Here is a 17,298-nt window from a genome sequence, read left to right as displayed (position 1 = left end):
GAGGCTGAGGCGGGAGGAATCCCTTGAGCCTGGGAGGTAGAGGTTGCAATGAGCTGAGATCGCGCTACTGCACTCTAGCCTGGGCAACAGAGTGAGACCTTGTCTCAAAAAAGAATAAAAAAGGGGGTGTAAGGGCCTGGAATCGAAATGTGTTTTGTGAACTCATCCAGAAAAGAATCAGCTTTCAGTGTATCTAACTTGGTGACACAGTAGACCCCCCCCTTATCTTTGGGGGATTTGTTCCCAGATCCCCAGTAACTACCTGCGGTCTTGGATAGTACTGATCCTTATATATATAGCTGTTTATACCCTATGTATACCTACACTATGTTTTTCTTTTTTTTTTTTTAGACGAGTAGGAGGGTGACTTTAGTCACAGGCTGCTCAAAAGCACAGGCTGCAGAGAACAGGATTTGGATTGGCAAACTCGTTGTACCCTCATGTCACACTTCTTCTTTGCTCCCGCCCTGGAGCATTTTGGCTGGGACTCAAAACCCCAGTGCTATTACGGGCAGTCCCCTTGCCCCTCATTCCACACCCCCACCCAAAAGCTGAAGCCTCATGACCCACTTCGAGGAAAAATATCCTGTCCTGGTTTTCTGTGTCCAGTCGGCCCTCCAAACACATCCTTCCCCTGGGACACATACTTCAGGCCGGCCTATATCATGTCAGGTGGCTGGTTGCCCTTTTCTGGGAGACTCCCAATGACTGTATCCTCTCTGCTTAAAGACTGTAGAGGCAACTGGTGTTCTCACGCAAAATGGCCAAGGTGTGGGAGACTGGATCTTTGACTTTGGCGATCTCTGGGACTGTATGCAAGGCCAGGCCCAGGTGGGCATATTGGCAAAGGCTTTTGGGAACCTGGCATGGGAGGAAGTAGGGAGCATCCGTTTCCACGATGATTTTCTCCAGTGGGATCTGCCTCAGCACTTCCCAGGCTTCCCAGGTGGAGGAGTACGTCGGGACCGCCGTGAGGCCCACCGACATTGGGAAAGTACTTCAGCAGGGGCTCGATGGCCAGGTAGCTGCGGTGAAGCAATGCCTATGGATCTCGTAGTCAGAGGACACACATTTTCTCATGGTGTCCAGCCGATCCTCGTCAGCTTGCGGGCAGTGGATCACCAAGGCTTTTCTGGAGACACAGCCAGCTCAGGCTGTCTCAAATACCTAGTGATGTTCTGGGACAATCATGGTGCACTTGAAGGAATAATCGAAGCTTATTTCTCCAAATGCCACAGCCTTGGGATGCCTTAAGGCTTGTAAAAGATTTCTTTCCTGACTCTTACTGTAGTAGCATGGAAAATGATAATGACAGCCAAAGGCCCCCCAGACCACATCCTCTTTGAACAGCTCTCCCCACAGGCAATTTGTCAGGGTATGAGAATGGCAGAGGTCAGAGATGCAACCCTGAAATTCCTTAGTGAAGGAGCTGCTGTAAATTCTTCTGAACTTAGTCAAGGTCCCTTTGAAAGACAACTTGGAAGATAGCGTGTCCAAGTGACAATGGGTATCAATGAAGCCCTGTTCTAGGCTTGGCTCCCAGTGGCTCTTTGGCAGGGAACTGGATGCGTGTCCTCCACAAGGACGTGGAGGCGTCTCCTTGGAATGTTTTTTTCTGCTTCACCTCTTTTCCTCCCAAGTTTCTGGAGAAGTGAAATGAATGGGAATTCTAGGAGCTGCCGTCCTCTGAGGCCTCCACATCTCAGGAGCTGTTGTGGGAGCTCATTGCAGAGTTGGGGGAAGAATCACTCAGGCGCTCCGGCTGCTCCTCCCAGCCTGCACTGTGTCATTGCTGCTGCTGCCCACAGAGAGGTGGCTGGAAGGCGTGGGGCTGCTGGTGCACTAGCTGACATACGCCAAGTACTACTGTACAGATGTGGCAGGTACATGACATAGTGGCAAAGAAAGAAGGCTCTGGAATGGCTGAGGGTTTCAGCGAGACGGGTTCCTCCTGAGAGAATCTGACCGTGGAGATCTCCACATCAGACCAGTTGCTTCCTGAAGAGGGGTGCCCCATCACCACCTCCCTATCTTTATGTTTTTGGATTTCTAAATGGGAGTCATCCAAAAACTCTAGGGGTGGAGAGCATTTGTCAGTGACTGTCCTTTGGTCCCCAGGGGGCTCCTTGATGGGTTTCTCCTGAGAGTTTGTAACTACTCTCCTGTCATAGAAGCTGCCTGTCTCTGGCACGGTCTTGTTCTTCTCCACTGACCTCTGGGATTGACTCTTCATCCTTCTGAGCAGGGGTGAGTGTGACACTCCTGGCTGTTCCTTCTCAGTCCTGACTGGTCCTTCACTCCTGGCTGGTCCTTCTCCACAGCTGGGACACTCTGCTATGCTTGGATTTGCACTAGTGACAGCCTCTCCCTTCCTTTTCGGCATCGATTTCCCCTGGATGTCTTGGTTAGCCTTCAGGTGGATCATTGTGGAGCCCTGATCTCGAAGTCTATCCCGCTTGCTTTTCTGGACCTTGTTGGGATTCTCAGTCATGACCTTCTGACTCAGCTTTGCAAATTCAGAGTTCATGGAGTTAACAACAACTGTCTTTGGAATCAACCTTAAAACTGCAGGCTTCCTTTTCTAGAGAAGCTATTTCTTCTAGAGAGGGATTGGTAGGATGTGGAAGGGTTCCCCCTGACAAAAGGACCCCCCACCCAGTGCTCTGAATCAGGAATCAGGCAGCCTTTGGTGGTGGCCCTGCCCACACCTGTGCCCGAGGAATGTGGGAGGAGTGTAAGAGTTAAAGAAAGAGGAAAGAAACAGGAAAAGTGGCTCAACAGTCAAAGACAGGTTTGTTTTGGACAGTAAACCTGAGAGGGCCTTCTGGCCGAGTTAGGTCAGAGGCACTGTCTCTTATAGACTAAGAGTATTTAAGGGTTCAGGGCAGGAGAGCTTATCACAGACTTGGAATGTTTCTGTGTCTCTTCCTCTTGCTTATCTGGGAGGGGGAGTTTTTGTGTCCGTTCCCATACATCTTCCTGCAGCTGCAGGGAACCCCTCCCCACCCGCTAGTCCAGTTTTAGCTTGTCTGTCTGAGCGCATATAAAGGGAAAGGAATGTGCTTATTAGGGCCCACTTTTTTACCGGGGCCCATTTTTATGGGGCCCATTTACACTCCCAAAACGTGAGTGTGAAGTTTGGTGGTCACCCAAGAGACTTTCCCCCCTCCCTCTGTGCCCAGCTGTCTTATCTGTGTTCTACTGTCTGCTCTTTCTGGCTGCTTGTTGATAGAAGTGATTTCCTTGAAATGCATGAAGTTAGAAAGGGAGCTGGAACTGAAAGTGGTGGCGTTTATCCAAGGTGATGGTGCTCCTGCTCTGTCATTCCAGACCATATAGTTATAAAAGGATCAGGGGCGACGTGTTCTTTTTGGTTACTTCCTGCTGGGCGGGAGAGGTGGAGAGTCCTTTGGTCTTGGATTGACTGCAGGAGCGGTGCTGTCTGTAGATGTTTGGGGTAGTTGTCTGTGAAATAGCCATGCTCCTGTCAGTTAAGAATCTTTGAAAAAGGTTAGTTAGGCAGGGTAAAAACATTAGTCCTAGGCATATTATTAGGAGAGGGCGCAGGAATGGGATGACCCGTGGAATGATTTTTGTTCCCAAACCAGTAATTTATTTGCTGGTTTTGGTATTCGCTTAGCCTTTTAACCCTTTCTTTGAGATTTTTAGCAGTGTCTCTTAGGAGGCCTGATTGGTTGAGATAGAAGCCACATTTTCCCAGTGAGAAGCAGAGGCACACATATGAAAAGACCCATGTGTTATTTTTTGTTAGTAACTTATTCCTGCTATGAGGATAGTAATAAAGCAAAATGCTACGGTAATTGAGACTGTCTGTCTGATATCCCACCATCAGGGTGCTAGCGTATGATCCTACTGTAAATAAGTAAAGCGTCCCGCAAGGGTGGCGTAGTAAATAATTTCCATAAAAAAGCTTTAATATTTGGCTTAAAAGGAGTGGTAGAAACGACAAAAAGTATTTGGTGAGGTAGGAGTGAGACTGAGTCAGATGCGTAATGTTGACTCAGTTACTTATTTTTTATGATTTTCGGTTAAGATTTCTTGTTTCTTTACATTGATATTTAGGACATTCCTCTGGGCTGTTAGGAGTTGCTTCCTCAGCTTTTCAGGCTTTGACTTGAGTGTGATGTATGCAGGAGTTGATTCCTGTGACAGATGTAATTTAAACTGTAGAAAACAGTAAAAATTGGAAAACATCAGTCAAGACTAGAATTTAACAGGTGTGCTATAGTTTTTGAAACCTAATTTTCTCTCTCCAGTTTCCCATTTTTATTAAAAGACAAATCATGATAGGACTGGTTTGCTTTATTATACTTGGCTTAATTATTTGTATACAGTGCAGCAAGAGTAATTATTTGCTATATATGCCTTTTAAATTGGCTTTGATGGAAATTTTTTCCATAGAAGGAACCCGAGATAAGACTTTCCAAAGCCAAACCCAGCCATGGATTTGGACCATTAAATACCTGTGAGTTGGGTGAATTCCTTTCCTCTTGAGGTTTCAAGATAACTTGGGGTTCCTGGCCTGTCAGAAAGTGACATGCTTTGCTTTAGCACAGGTCAGAAACCCAGTACAGGGACTGTGTACCCAAAATATGAGGCCAGTTTCCAGGGGCTTTCTTGGCTACCTAAGTCAAGTTCGATTCCTTAAAGGAGAGCACACCATTCCAGTCAAAGCCTTGGCAAAATGACCAGTTTCTCCAATTGTGTTCTGTTACACAAGAAAATAGAGTCTTATTGCACTGATGCAAACAACTATATTGTTGTAGTTTGAGAATACTTATAAGTAGTTTTCAAATTCTAGAGGAACTAGGCAGAGAGAAACAAACATTTTAAAATCCTACCTACAGGAGTATACTTAGTTTCTGTTGATTGGAATAGTTTCAGAAATAATGCTACCAGTTCCTCTCTGTACCTCTGGTAGAATTTGGCTGTGAATCCGTCGGGTCCTGGACTTTCTTGGTTGGTAGGCTATTAATTATTGCCTCAAATCAGAGCCTGTTATTGGTCTATTCAGGGATTCAGCTTCTTCCTGGTTTCGTCTTGGGAGGGTGTATATGTCCAGGAATTTATCCATTTCTTCTAGATTTTCTAGTTTATTTGCGTAGAGATGTTCATAGTATTCTCTGATGGTAGTTTGTATTTCTGTGGGGTTGGTGGTGATATCCCCTTTATTTTTTATTGCGTCTATATGATTCTTCTCTATTAGTCTTGCTAGCGGTCTGTTTTGTTGATCTTGTCAAAAAACCAGCTCCTGGATTCATTGATTTTTTTTTTTTTTTTTTTTTTTTGAAGGGTTTTTTGTCTCTCAGTCTCCTTCAGTTCTGCTCTGATCTTAATTATTTCTTGCCTTCTGCTAGCTTTTGAATTTGTTTGCTCTTGCTTCTCTAGTTCTTTTAATTGTGATGTTAGGGTGTCAATTTTAGATCTTTTCCTGCTTTCTCTTGTGGGCATTTAGTGCTATAAATTTCCCTCTACACACTGCTTCAAATGTGTCCCAGAGAGGGTGGTATGTTGTGTCTTTGTTCTCATTGGTTTCAAAGAACATCTTTATTTCTGCCTTCATTTCGTTATGCACCCAGTAGTCATTCAGGAGTAGGTTGTTCAGTTTCCATGTAGTTGTTTGGTTTTGAGTGAGTTTCTTAATCCTGAGTTCTAATTTGATTGGGCTGTGGTCTGAGAGACAGTTTGTTATGATTTCTGTTCTTTTAAATTTGCTGAGGAGTGCTTTACTTCCAACTATGTGGTCAATTTTGGAATAAGTGTGACGTGGTGCTGAGAAGAATGTATATTCCATTGATTTGGGGTGGAGAGTTCTGTAGATGTCTATTAGGTCCACTTAGTGCAGAGCTGACCAGCGTTCAACTCCTGGATATCCTTGTTAACTTTCTATCTCATTGATCTAATGTTGACAGTGGGGTGTTAAAGTCTCCCATTATTATTCTGTGGGAGTCTAAGTCTCTTTGTAGGTCTCTAAGGACTTGCTTTATGAATCTGGGTGCTCCTGTACTGGGTGCATATATATTTAGGATAGTTAGCTCTTCTTGTTGCATTGATCCCTTTACCATTATGTAATGCCCTTTGTCCCTTTTGATCTTTGTTGGTTTAAAGTCTGTTTTGTCAGAGACTAGGATTGCAACCCCTGCTTTTTTTTGTTTTCTGTTTGCTTGGTAGATCTTCCTCCATCCCTTTATTTTGAGCCTATCTGTGTCTCTGCATGTGAGATGGGTCTCCTGAATACAGCACACTGATGAGTCTTGATTCTTTATCCAATTTGCTAGTCTGTGTCTTTTAATTGGGGCATTTAGCCCATTTACGTTTAAGGTTAATATTGTTATGTGTGAATCTGATCCTGTCATTATGATGTTAGCTGGTTATTTTGCTTGTTAGTTGATGCTGTTTCTTCCTAGTGTTGATGGTCTTTACAATTTGGCATGTTTTTGCAGTGGCTGGTACCAGTTTTTTCTTTTGGTTAGTGCTTCCTTTAGGAGCTCTTGTAAGCCAGGCCTGATGGTGACAAAATCTCTCAGCATTTGCTGTCTGCAAAGGATTTTATTTCTCCTTCACTTATGAAACTTAGTTTGGCTGGATATGAAATTCTCGGTTGAAAATTATTTTCTTTAAGAATGTTGAATGTTGGCCCCCACTCTCCTCTGGCTTGTAGAGTTTCTGCGGAGAGATCTGCTGTTAGTCTGATGATCTTCTCTTTGTGGGTAACCCGTCCTTGCACTCTGGCTGCCCTTAACATTTTTTCCTTCATTTCAGCCTTAGTGAATCTGACAATTATGTGTCTTGGGGTTCCTCTTCTCGAGGAGTATCTTTGTGGTGGTCTCTGTATTTCCTGAATTTGAATGTTGGCCTGCCTTGCTAGGTTGGGGAAGTTCTCCTGGATAATATCCTGAAGAGTGTTTTCCAACTTGGTTCCATTCTCCCCCTCACTTTCACTACACCAATCAAACATAGATTTGGTCTTTTCACAGAGTCCCATATTTATTGGAGGCTTTGTTCATTTCTTTTTACTCTTTTTTCTCTGAACTTCTCTTCTTGCTTCATTTCATTCATTTGATCTTCAATCACTGATACTCTTTCTTCCACTTGATTGAATCAGCTACTGAAGCTTGTGCATGCATCATGTAGTTCTCATGCCATGGTTTTCAGCTCCATCACGTCATTTAAGGTCTTCACTGCACTGTTTATTCTAGTTAGCCATTTGTTTTTTTTCCCAAGGTTTTTAGCTTCTTTGCAATGGGTTTGAACATCCTCCTTTAGCTTGGAGAAGTTTGTTATTACTGATCTTCTGAAGTCTACTTCTGTCAACTTGTCAAAGTCATTCTCCGTCCAGCTTTGTTCCATTGCTGGTGAGGAGCCGTGATCCTTTGGAGGAGAAGAGGCGCTCTGGTTTTTAGAATTTTCAGCTTTTCTACTCTGGTTTCCCCATCTTTGTGGTTTTATCTACCTTTGGTCTTTGATGATGGTGATATACAGATGGGGTTTTGGTGTGGATGTCCTTTTTGTTGATGTTGATGCTATTCTTTTCTGTTTTTAGTTTTCCTTCTAACAGTTAGGACCCTCAGCTGCAGGTCTGTTGGGGTTTGCTGGAGGTCCACTCCAGACCCTGTTTGCCTGGGTATCACCAGCGGAGGCTGCAGAACAGCAAATATTGTAGAACAGCAAATGTTGCTGCCTGATCCTTCCTCTGGAAGCTTCATCTCAGAGGGGCACCCGGCTGTATGAGGTGTCAGTCGGCCCCTATTGGGAAATTCTCCCAGTTAGGCTACTCAGGGGTCAGGGACCCACTTGAGGAGGCAGTTTGTCCATTCTTATGTCTCAGATTCCGTGCTAGGAGAACCACTGCTTTCTTCAGAGCTGTCAGACAGGGACGTTTAAGTCTGCAGAAGTTTCTGCTGCCTTTTGTTCAGCTATGCCCTGCCCCCAGAGGTGGAGTCTACAGAGGCGCAGGCAGGCCTCATTGAGCTGAGGTGTGGACTCCACCCAGTTCGAGCTTCCCACCTGCTTTGTTTACTGACTTAAGCTTCAGCAATGGCAGACATCCCTACCCCAGCCTTGCTGCTGCCTCGCAGTTCCATCTCGGACTGTTGCGCTAGCAGTGAGCAAGGCTCTGTGGGCGTGGGACCTGCCGAGCCAGGCACGGGATATAATCTCCTTGTGTGCTGTTTGCTATAAGACCATTGGGAAAGTACAGTATTAGGGTGGGAGTTTCCCAATTTTCCAGGTACCTTCTGTCACAGCTTCCCTTGGCTAGGAAATGAAATTCCCCAACCCCTTGCACTTCTCGGGTGAGGTGATGGCCCGCCTTGCTTCGGCTCACACTCCGTGGGCTGCATCCACTTTCCAACAAGTCCCAGTGAGTTGAACCTGGTACCTCAGTTGGAAATGCAGAAATCACCCATCTTCTGGTTCGCTCACGCTGGCAGCTGTAGACTGGACCTGTTCCTATTCGGCCATCTTGGAATGAACCAGCAATCCTATTTAATTTTAACCAATTTGACCATGAAGTGAGGTTTTTACTAACCTGTTATGACCCTTGACAAGTTTTGCTAAAGAGTAGATTGGGCATTTTAAGAAAACCTTGTGCTTTTATTTTAGTAATTATAGAAAAAAAATCCATATAATACCCTTTTGAATTTAATAAATATGTTTACACACAGTTTTCTTTACAGGATTAATTTTTACAATCTTTTTAAAATTTGCTTAAGCTGTCCAATTTAATTTTAAAATTAAATGAGGAGGGGCAGGGTTTGGGGCTAAAGACTTTGGGGCAGTAGGGGCAGGGGGTTCAGATGGGCAAGGAACAGAATGCAGAGGGTTGAGTGTGGAGGGGGTTCACATGCAAGGTCAAAAGGGGTTTTGGAGGAAGGAGAGACCTGGGGAGGGTTTTTCATTTTGTTTTGTTTTGTTTTGTTTTTAAAGAGAAGGATGTCAGCTGGGCACGGTGGCTAACGCATGTAATCCCAGCAGTTTGGGAGGCCAAGGCAGGCCGATCATGAGGTCAGGAGATTGAGACGATCCTGGCCAACATGGTGAAATGCTGTCTGTACAAAATACAAAAAATTAGCCGGGTGTGGTGGCGGACGCCTGTAGTCCCAGCTACTTGGGAGGCTGAGGCAGGAGAATCGCTTCAACCTGGGAGGCACAGGTTGCAGTGAGCCAAGATTGCGCCACTGCACTCCAGCCTGATGACAGAGGGAGACCCCGCCCAAAAAAAAAAAAAAAAAAAAAAAAGGATGTCATGCAGGGTGCAAGCTTGACATAGGGAGGGTAGAAGAAAGCCTGAATATAGGGAATCTCTTGCCATTTGCCATTCCTGGTGATAAAATTGTCGAGGTCCCTGAGAATCTGAAAGTTAAAGGGTGCCGTTTTCAGGCGATCGGCTGTTACTATCTCATTTGTATTGGGTCCAGGCCGTGTTGCAGTAAAAGCTAAACACTTTGGCTTTAGGCTTCCCTGTGAGCCAAGTTTGGCGAGATTGTGAAGGAGACAGCCCAGAGGGGAGACGTGGGAATGTGGATGGTTTGGCACCATGTGGACTGGTGAGAGGAGGCCGAGTGGGTCTATTTTTATTAGGTATCCCCAGACAAAACAGACCTGGAATCTTCTTTCCAAAGAGAACAGTTAAGCTGAGAAGAAACTGGGTGTCCCCAAGATGTCCTCTAACTTAGTCCCACTGGTCCTCTGAGGACCAGGACGGCAGGCCGAACTTTCTCAGGTACCGCAAGAAAGCCAGGAGAAGGCAGATCTTACCAGCCAGCTGAATTAGTGTCTGATGTTGGATGTTCCTGTTGGAATCAGCAAAGGGCCTCCCGAACTGGAGTGCGCGAGGAAGAGAGAGAGGGAGAGAGAAAGAAGAGGGAGGAAGAGGGAGCAAGGGTTAGGGAGCGAAATAACCCATTGCCGGCGGTTGGAGGTGGATTCCTGAGACCTGAGGGTTTTGAGAGCCCACTGGGGAGTAGCCCCGGCCCAAGCCTCGCAGTCCCCTTCCGATTAGTTGTCCTCCTCACACAAATCACTCAAAAAATGAAGCAACAGAAGAGACGGGGTGTGTGGCCAGAGACTCTCAGGATCCAGGAGTTAACTCAGGACGAGCTGTCGCTGCCCACTGCTTCCTGGGTTGCAGGAGAGCCTCTGCCCCCAACATCCGTCCTGGGTTTCAGCACCAAATGTAAGCGTTAAAGAGGAAAGAAACACGAAAAGCGACTCAACAGTCAAAAACAGGTTTATTTTGGACAATAAACCTGAGAGGGCCTTGTGGCCGAGTTAGGTCGGAGGTGCTGTCTCTTACAGGCTTAGTGTATTTAAGGGTTCAGGGTGGGAGAGCCTATCAGAGGCTCGAAATGTTTCTGTGTCTGTCTGTCTTGCTTATCTGGGAGGGAGAGTTTTGTGTCTGTTCCCATACATCTTCCTGCAGCTGCAGGCATACCCACCGAGTCTGCTTTAGCTTGCCTGTGTTTGCCTGTAGTGCACCTAAAGGGAAAGGAATGTGCTTATTAGGGCCCACTGTTTTACTGGGGCCCATGGTATGACTGTGAAGTTTGGTGGTTACCCAAGAGACTTTCCCCCCTTACTCTGTGCCCAGCTGTGTTATCTGTGTTTTACTATCTGCTCTTTTCTGGCTGCTTGTTGTTAGAAGTGATTTCCTTGAAATACGTGAGGTTAGAAAGGGAGCTGGAACTGAAAGTGGCGGTGTTTGTCCAAGATGATGGTGCTCCTGCTCTGTCAAGGAGGAGGAGTGACTTCTGTGATGGGATGAGCCCCAGGAGAATCTCGGCGAAGCAAGCCACATGATCCTCTTCCTGGGCTTTCAGGCGCTTGGGGCTGCCAGCCCGTCCTGAACGCAACACAGAGCTCTGAACTGACCGGCTGAGGGGCCACATCACCGGGCTCCCAGAGGCAGCTGCGCTTGCCAGGACACCTTCCCGCATGCTGCTGCGTGGTACTTGACCTCGTGCCAATCCAGCACCATGGACCCCCTTCCTCCTCCTTCCCACTGCCCATCACAGTTCTCACAGTTTCAGAGATGCCAAAGTGCTTTGGAGAAGTCAGAATGCTCCGATACTTACGAAAGGCTTCGGTGTGGCTTCCGAGCTCAGTGTGCTTCCGAAATCACCAGACGCTTCTGTCTGTGCAGGCTGCTTAGAGATGCCTAACTGCTCTGGGGCTACAAAGCGCTTTGATTACTTTGCAGTACAAAGCCCAGAGCTGTCAAAGCACTTCAGAAGACCGCAAGGGGCTTTAAGGTTCACACATGGCTGCTGACCCATGGGCTCCTGCAGCTCACCCAGCTGCCCTGGGCTGGAAGGGGCCCAAGCGCCCCTCAGAGCCAGCCGCACCCCTCAAGGCCGCCTCCAGACAGCCCACCTGGCTGCCGAGGCCCAGACACCCGCCATGCCTGCCCCGTTGGGCCACCCACACTGTTCTGCCCGGCCCGACCTCTGCCCAAGATGAGACCACTCTGACCTCCCCAGTGCCCGCCCTCTGGTATGTTTTTCCGTATACATACATACCTATGATAAAGATTATATGTTAGGCTGATAATAAGTAATCAAATAGAAAAACTGTAACAATATGTTATAATAAAAGTTGTGTGACCTGCTGTCTCTCTTTCAAAATAGCCTGTATTCTTCTGGTGATGATGTGAGATGGCCCAGTCCCAGTGTGTGGGATAGGTGAGGGGAATGGTGTAGGCATCGTGACATAGGGCTGGGCTGCTCCTGAGCTTCCTGTGATGTGTCGGGAGGGTCACACAGCCGCGACAGTGTCGGTGGTTGTGTGTCAGGAGCAGATGATGTGGCTGACAGGTGAGCCGCATTTGCAGCCCCAGGGTACACGGGACAAAGGGGTGGCGCCCGTCCCTGGGTAGATGGTGCAAGATGTCATCGTGCTGTCAGATTGGCATGCAATTTAAAACTTAGGAAATGCCCTTTTCTGGAATGTTCCATTTAACGTTTTCTGACTGCAGTTGATCTTCATTAACCGAAACTGCAGACAGCTGTGTGGCTTGAACTGACATATTTGTTTCTGCTTAAATGACTTACGGAGAATCCACAATTGTACTGGTCTAAGATGGAAAATGAAAAAGACCATGTCCTTTTTGATTTCACCCTTGGAGAGAGAAGCCATTGTTGTAGGAGTGAATCTTAGGTGGCTCCTGGCTCTCCACTGTCCACCGATGCTCTGCTGCGTCCACACACTTTCAAGCCCTGTGCCCGCTCCCACGCTGGATCTTTGTGAGTGCTTTTGTCCTGTAAAACGGCCCCACAGCGGAAGCCTAGTGTGGTAGCAGCCTGGTTCACATGAACAGGACTTTGACGGAGTAGTTCCGTTTCCGGGTATGACTTCGGAGCCCAGCATGCCTAGTTTCATGCCACAGTGACGCAAGCGAGTCACCCCGTCTGCTCCAGTCCCCTGTCCCCAATTCCCGGTCGTCTCAGCCACTCATTTTCATTTTGAAAATTAATCTCATGGAAGTTTCTATTTGCTTTTATTGCTTTCTTTGTTTACTTGTCAATTTTTTTTTTTTTTTTTTGAGACGGAGTCTCACTCTGTAGCCCAGGCTGGAGTGCAGTGGCCGGATCTCAGCTCACTGCAAGCTCAGCCTCCCGAGTAGCTGGGACTACAGGCGCCCGCCACCTCGCCCGGCTATTTTTTGTATTTCTTAGTAGAGACGGGGTTTCACCGTGTTAGCCAGGATGGTCTCGATCTCCTGACCTCGTGATCTGCCCATCTCGGCCTCCCAAAGTGCTGGGATTACAGGCTTGAGCCACCGCGCCCGGCCTACTTGTCTGTTTTTTAGTACTCGTGCCATTAAAAAGGTGACTGGAAAAACAGCTCTTAAAACTGTAAGAGAAATAGTATAGGGCTTTGTGTAATAAAACATACTACAACTTTCCAACACTGATACCTGTGGACATTTGGTAGGACTGTATGCTTTTTCCATGTGAAATACGAAATTGAGGATTTCTCATAAATTTAGGATTGCTTTGTAAAAATAGTTCACTATTGGTAGAAAGTAGTTTATATTAGTAAGTACAAAAACCAGAAAGTCAGTGAGAAAAAATGTAAAATAAAAAGGTAGTTATTAATCTGCAGTTATTTACAATGTCAATTTTCAGAGTTAACGAATTACATGATCCAATGTACCAGTACCGAGTTGACACCGGGAATTTCCAGGTAAGGATTGTTCATGAAGCCTGCAATTTTTCTTCTTAATGCTGTTTTATAAAATTACTGAAATTTGTGACTTAAATTGTTATGTTGAGCCTGCTGACTACTTGGGAAGGACTGCATAGAAAGTTCAAGGGTGGAAGATTTGGGGAAACATTTTTTTCTTTTTTTTGGGGGGATGGAGTCTTGCTCTTGTCACCCAGGCTGGAGTGCAGTGGTGCGATCTTAGCTCACTGCAGCCTCTGCCTCCTGGGTTCAAGTGATTCTTCTGCCTCAGCCTTCTCAGGAACTGGGATGATGGGCGTGCACCACGACACCTGGCTAGTTTCTGTATTTTTAGTAGAGATAGGGTTTCACCATATTGGCCAGACTGGTCTCCCAACTCCTGACCTCAAGTGATTTACCCATTTTGGCCTCCCAAAGTGCTGGGATTATAGGCATAAGCCACTGTACCCAGCAGAAAAGCTCTTTTTTTGTTGTTGTTTTGTTTTTGTTGTTTTTTTTTTTTTGAGACGGAGTCTCGCTCTGTCGCCCAGGCTGGAGTTCAGTGGCTGGATCTCAGCTCACTGCAAGCTCCGCCTCCCGGGTTTACGCCATTCTCCTGGATCAGCCTCCTGAGTAGCTGGGACTACAGTCGCCCGCCACCTCGCCCAGCTAGTTTTTTGTATTTTTTTAGTAGAGACGGGGTTTCACCGTGTTAGCCAGGATGGTCTCAATCTCCTGACCTCGTGATCCGCCCGTCTTGGCCTCCCAAAGTGCTAGGATTACAGGCTTGAGCCACCGCGCCCGGCCTAGAAAAGCTCTTTAAAAAAATGTTTTTACTTCCAGTCTTTGGTTTGTGGCTGACACAGTGGCAGCCCCTGGAAGGACACAGCTGAAGCCCCGTCACTGTGGTTCTGGTCGGCTGCTCTTCCCTTCCCAGTCAGGTGTCGGGGAACACCAGGTCTGTGGGCTCCAGAACAGACCCCAGGGCCCACGTCTGTTGCTGAAGGAGACACTGGAGAACAGAGCCTTCTCAGTGCTAAACCTGCTGGTCTAGTCCAGTCCCTTTGCTTTACATAAGGTCCCAGCTCAAGTCACTCAGGTGCTCTCGAGAAAAATGATCCCGATTCCTGCTGTGCTGTCCTGTGTTCTGAGCCTTGACCGTAGGAGGGGAGCTCTGGTGCTGAGAGGACAGGAAAGGGCTGGGGGGATGGCGTGGGCCGGAGTCATTGAGGAGCGGGGACTGCGTCCAAAGATACTGTCCACGCCACAGCTTTGTCCTTGTCAGAACCCACGGGCTTGCCCTCCCCATTACAACTCTGTCTTCAGAAAAGGGCTTTGTCTTGCTGTAACATTACAGAATTGTGCACTTTTAGACCTTAGGTCCTGTAGAGCATCTAATTCAAGCCCCTCATGTCACAGATAAGAAAAGAGAGGTCCGGAATGGTTGATGGTTGAGACGGTGCGTGGATTCTCAGGGCCTAGTCTGGGTCCTTTCTTGGATATGTGCCACCTTCCCACATGCAGGGGAAGGGTGGGGAGCCAGCCCTTCACCCCCAGGGGCGAGAGAGACAGATAGTGGCCGCCGCGGTCTGAGCACCCACTGTGCCTGGACAGGTGTGTGGTGGGAGGAGTTTGGGCTCTGCCCTGCTGATTTGCAAGGCCTGGGGTGTCGTCCACCTCGGGAGCTGCATGTGCTCGCAGTGGGACTGAGCGGATGGTCCCGGGTGGGAGCCGTTGTTCTGCTTCCTGGAGGGACGTTCGGGATTTAAGTCCCTTCTAAAAACCTGTGGCTTTGCTGCCTGTGGTGGTGCGGGGAGAAGGTTGCAGAGGCCCTGTTCTGACTCCAGTGCTGCCTTGCGCCCTCCTAGGGAATGAAGGTCTTCTTCATGGTGGTGGCAGCGGTGTACGTCCTGTACCTCTTGTTCTTGATAGTGCGGGCGTGTTCCGAGCTACGTCACATGCCTTATGTAGGTAAGTGCCCCTTTCAGAATCAGTCGGTGCAGGGGTGGCTTGGGAGTGACTCGGGTGGGAGAAGAAGTGGTTGGAGTCTCCTAAGCCAGGGGCCTTCCTTGAGAGCCCAGGGACTGGTCCATCCCACAGACTGGGGACCAGGGTACATGGTCTCCGGGAGGCACAACAGACCTAACAGGTTAGTCTGGCATTTGGGGCCTTCAGAGCAGCCTGGGTCCTGCAGTACTGCACCCTGCAGAGCAGAGCGAGTCACCCTGAGCTTGGGGGATCCTTCCCTGAACCCGTCCCACCAGAGGATGGTGGCTGTGGCCTCCCTGGACACCACCCTGGCCCTGGGAAGGGACTAACATTCTCTTGGGCTGCAGGTGACTCCGGCCATGTCTGGAGGGAGGAGCATTTGTCCAAAGAGCTTTGCTTCATTTTTGTTTTATGTTTTTCAAAATCAAATGAGAGTGGAATTTACATCCAGGGTTGTTAATGAGAATTTCTTTCTTTTTCAGATCTCAGGTTAAAATTTTTGACCGCGTTGACTTTTGTAGTACTTGTCATTAGGTAAGAAGACCTTATTTCTTGAAAAGAGCAAAACGGAATTTTTCTTTTACTGTCAGGAATATCTGTTCCCTCCTTTTGTGGGGTAGATTTCAGGGTACTTCTAGCCCAGTTGACTCATGAGGTTAGAGGGCCTCCCACCAAGGGTGGGCAGCTGAGAGCAGCCATCAGCCTGGAGAGCATGTGTTTGTTGTAAGTGGCGGGGGACTGGAGCACGTTCACTCGCACACTCGCCCCGTGCTGGGCGTGTTCTGTTCTAGCTGTGCCACCTGCCACCTGTGCCGTGTTCACAGTCACCTGCTGGACGGTTGGAAAATCACAAGACGGACGTGAGGGCACTGGGGACCTTGGGATCCTTGGGGTGTCCCAAGGACAGGACTCTAAGCATGAGTTAGGACAGCAAACACTCTTGAGCAGCATGCTCTGTTGCCACCGTTGGGGGAGATGGAAGGTGAGGCAGGCTTGGTCCTGTTGTGTCAGGGAGTGGGGTCAGCCTGAGGTCTCTCGGGGCAGGCTTGGCCTGGCCTGAGCGCCCCAGACCTCCCTGGGGACCAGTGCTGGCCAGTTGGTAGAGTAACAGAGCAGGCTGGGAAGTTGTTTCTTTGAATAGATTCCAGATAATTGCTTGGTGGTTTATGGTTTGTCTCTTTCTCCTAAAATCAGAATCCAGAGGACGGAAAAATCTAGCTGCTGCTTTCTTTTTTAGGTTGTTTGGATGGCAAATAAGTAGATGTCGGCTCTTCTCTTTTATGGGAGTGACAAGCGGCCTTTGGGAGGTCGGCCCTTGTCCAAGCTTTCCAGGTGGGCTCTGGGGGTCCCTACCTTGTGGAGGGCAAGGACTGAGATAGGTATCCAGGGCCGTCCACCACCACTGGGAGTGTGAACTCAGCTCAGACTTGAACTCAAATTTCATTCAGCATCAGAATTCACTCAGAATAATGCGGCATGTGTGTTTATTAGTCTCTGTTCAGGGCTACGTGTGCATGCTGTCCTCTCTGACGTCTCAGACACACGGCCATACAACCTCACATACAGGCTTACTCACACAACCTCACTCACGCCTTCACTCACAACTGACTCACCCCACACCCTCATTCTCACCTTCATGCATACCCTCATTCTGACACCCTCACAGCCTCACTCACACCCTCACAGCCTCACTCACACCCTCACACCCACACCCCCTCACACTCACACCCTCACACCCAACCTCACTCTCACACCCACACTCACACCCTCACACCTCACACACATCCTTACACATCCCCTCACACCCTCACACACCCCCTCACAGCCTCACCCCCTCACACCCTCATACCCTCACCCTCACACCCACCCTCACACATCCCGTCACACCCTCACATAACCCCACCCACACACCCTCTCTCACCCTCATACACACCCCCACATCTCACACCCTCTCACAGGCACCCTCACACACTCCCTCACACACCCTCACACATCCCGTCTCACACACACCCTCACACATCCCTTCACACACTCCCTCATACCCTCACACACCCCCTCACACCCTCTCACACCCTCACTCACCCTCACACATCCCGTCACACCCTCACATACCCCCACCCACAC

The 17,298-nt window shown here is 48.1% G+C and overlaps 1 protein-coding gene and 1 pseudogene across 1 annotated transcript in view; one reads left to right on the top strand and one right to left on the bottom strand.

Annotated features, from left to right (window-relative positions):
* Positions 1-17,298, top strand: part of TMEM181 (transmembrane protein 181) — a 107,147-nt gene that overhangs the window by 80,540 nt on the left and 9,309 nt on the right. The window contains 3 exon segments of the mRNA XM_025382181.1: positions 13,149-13,206; positions 15,054-15,156; positions 15,657-15,708. Of these exon segments, the coding sequence (XP_025237966.1) occupies positions 13,149-13,206; positions 15,054-15,156; positions 15,657-15,708 (213 nt within the window).
* LOC112622132 lies at positions 554-11,031 on the bottom strand (annotated as a pseudogene).

This window comes from Theropithecus gelada, chromosome 4 (assembly GCF_003255815.1).
Source record: "Theropithecus gelada isolate Dixy chromosome 4, Tgel_1.0, whole genome shotgun sequence".
Classification (NCBI taxonomy): Eukaryota; Metazoa; Chordata; class Mammalia; order Primates; family Cercopithecidae; genus Theropithecus; species Theropithecus gelada.
The sequence above is the reverse complement of the archived record's forward strand: the minus strand, read 5'-3'. Positions and strand labels throughout refer to the sequence as shown.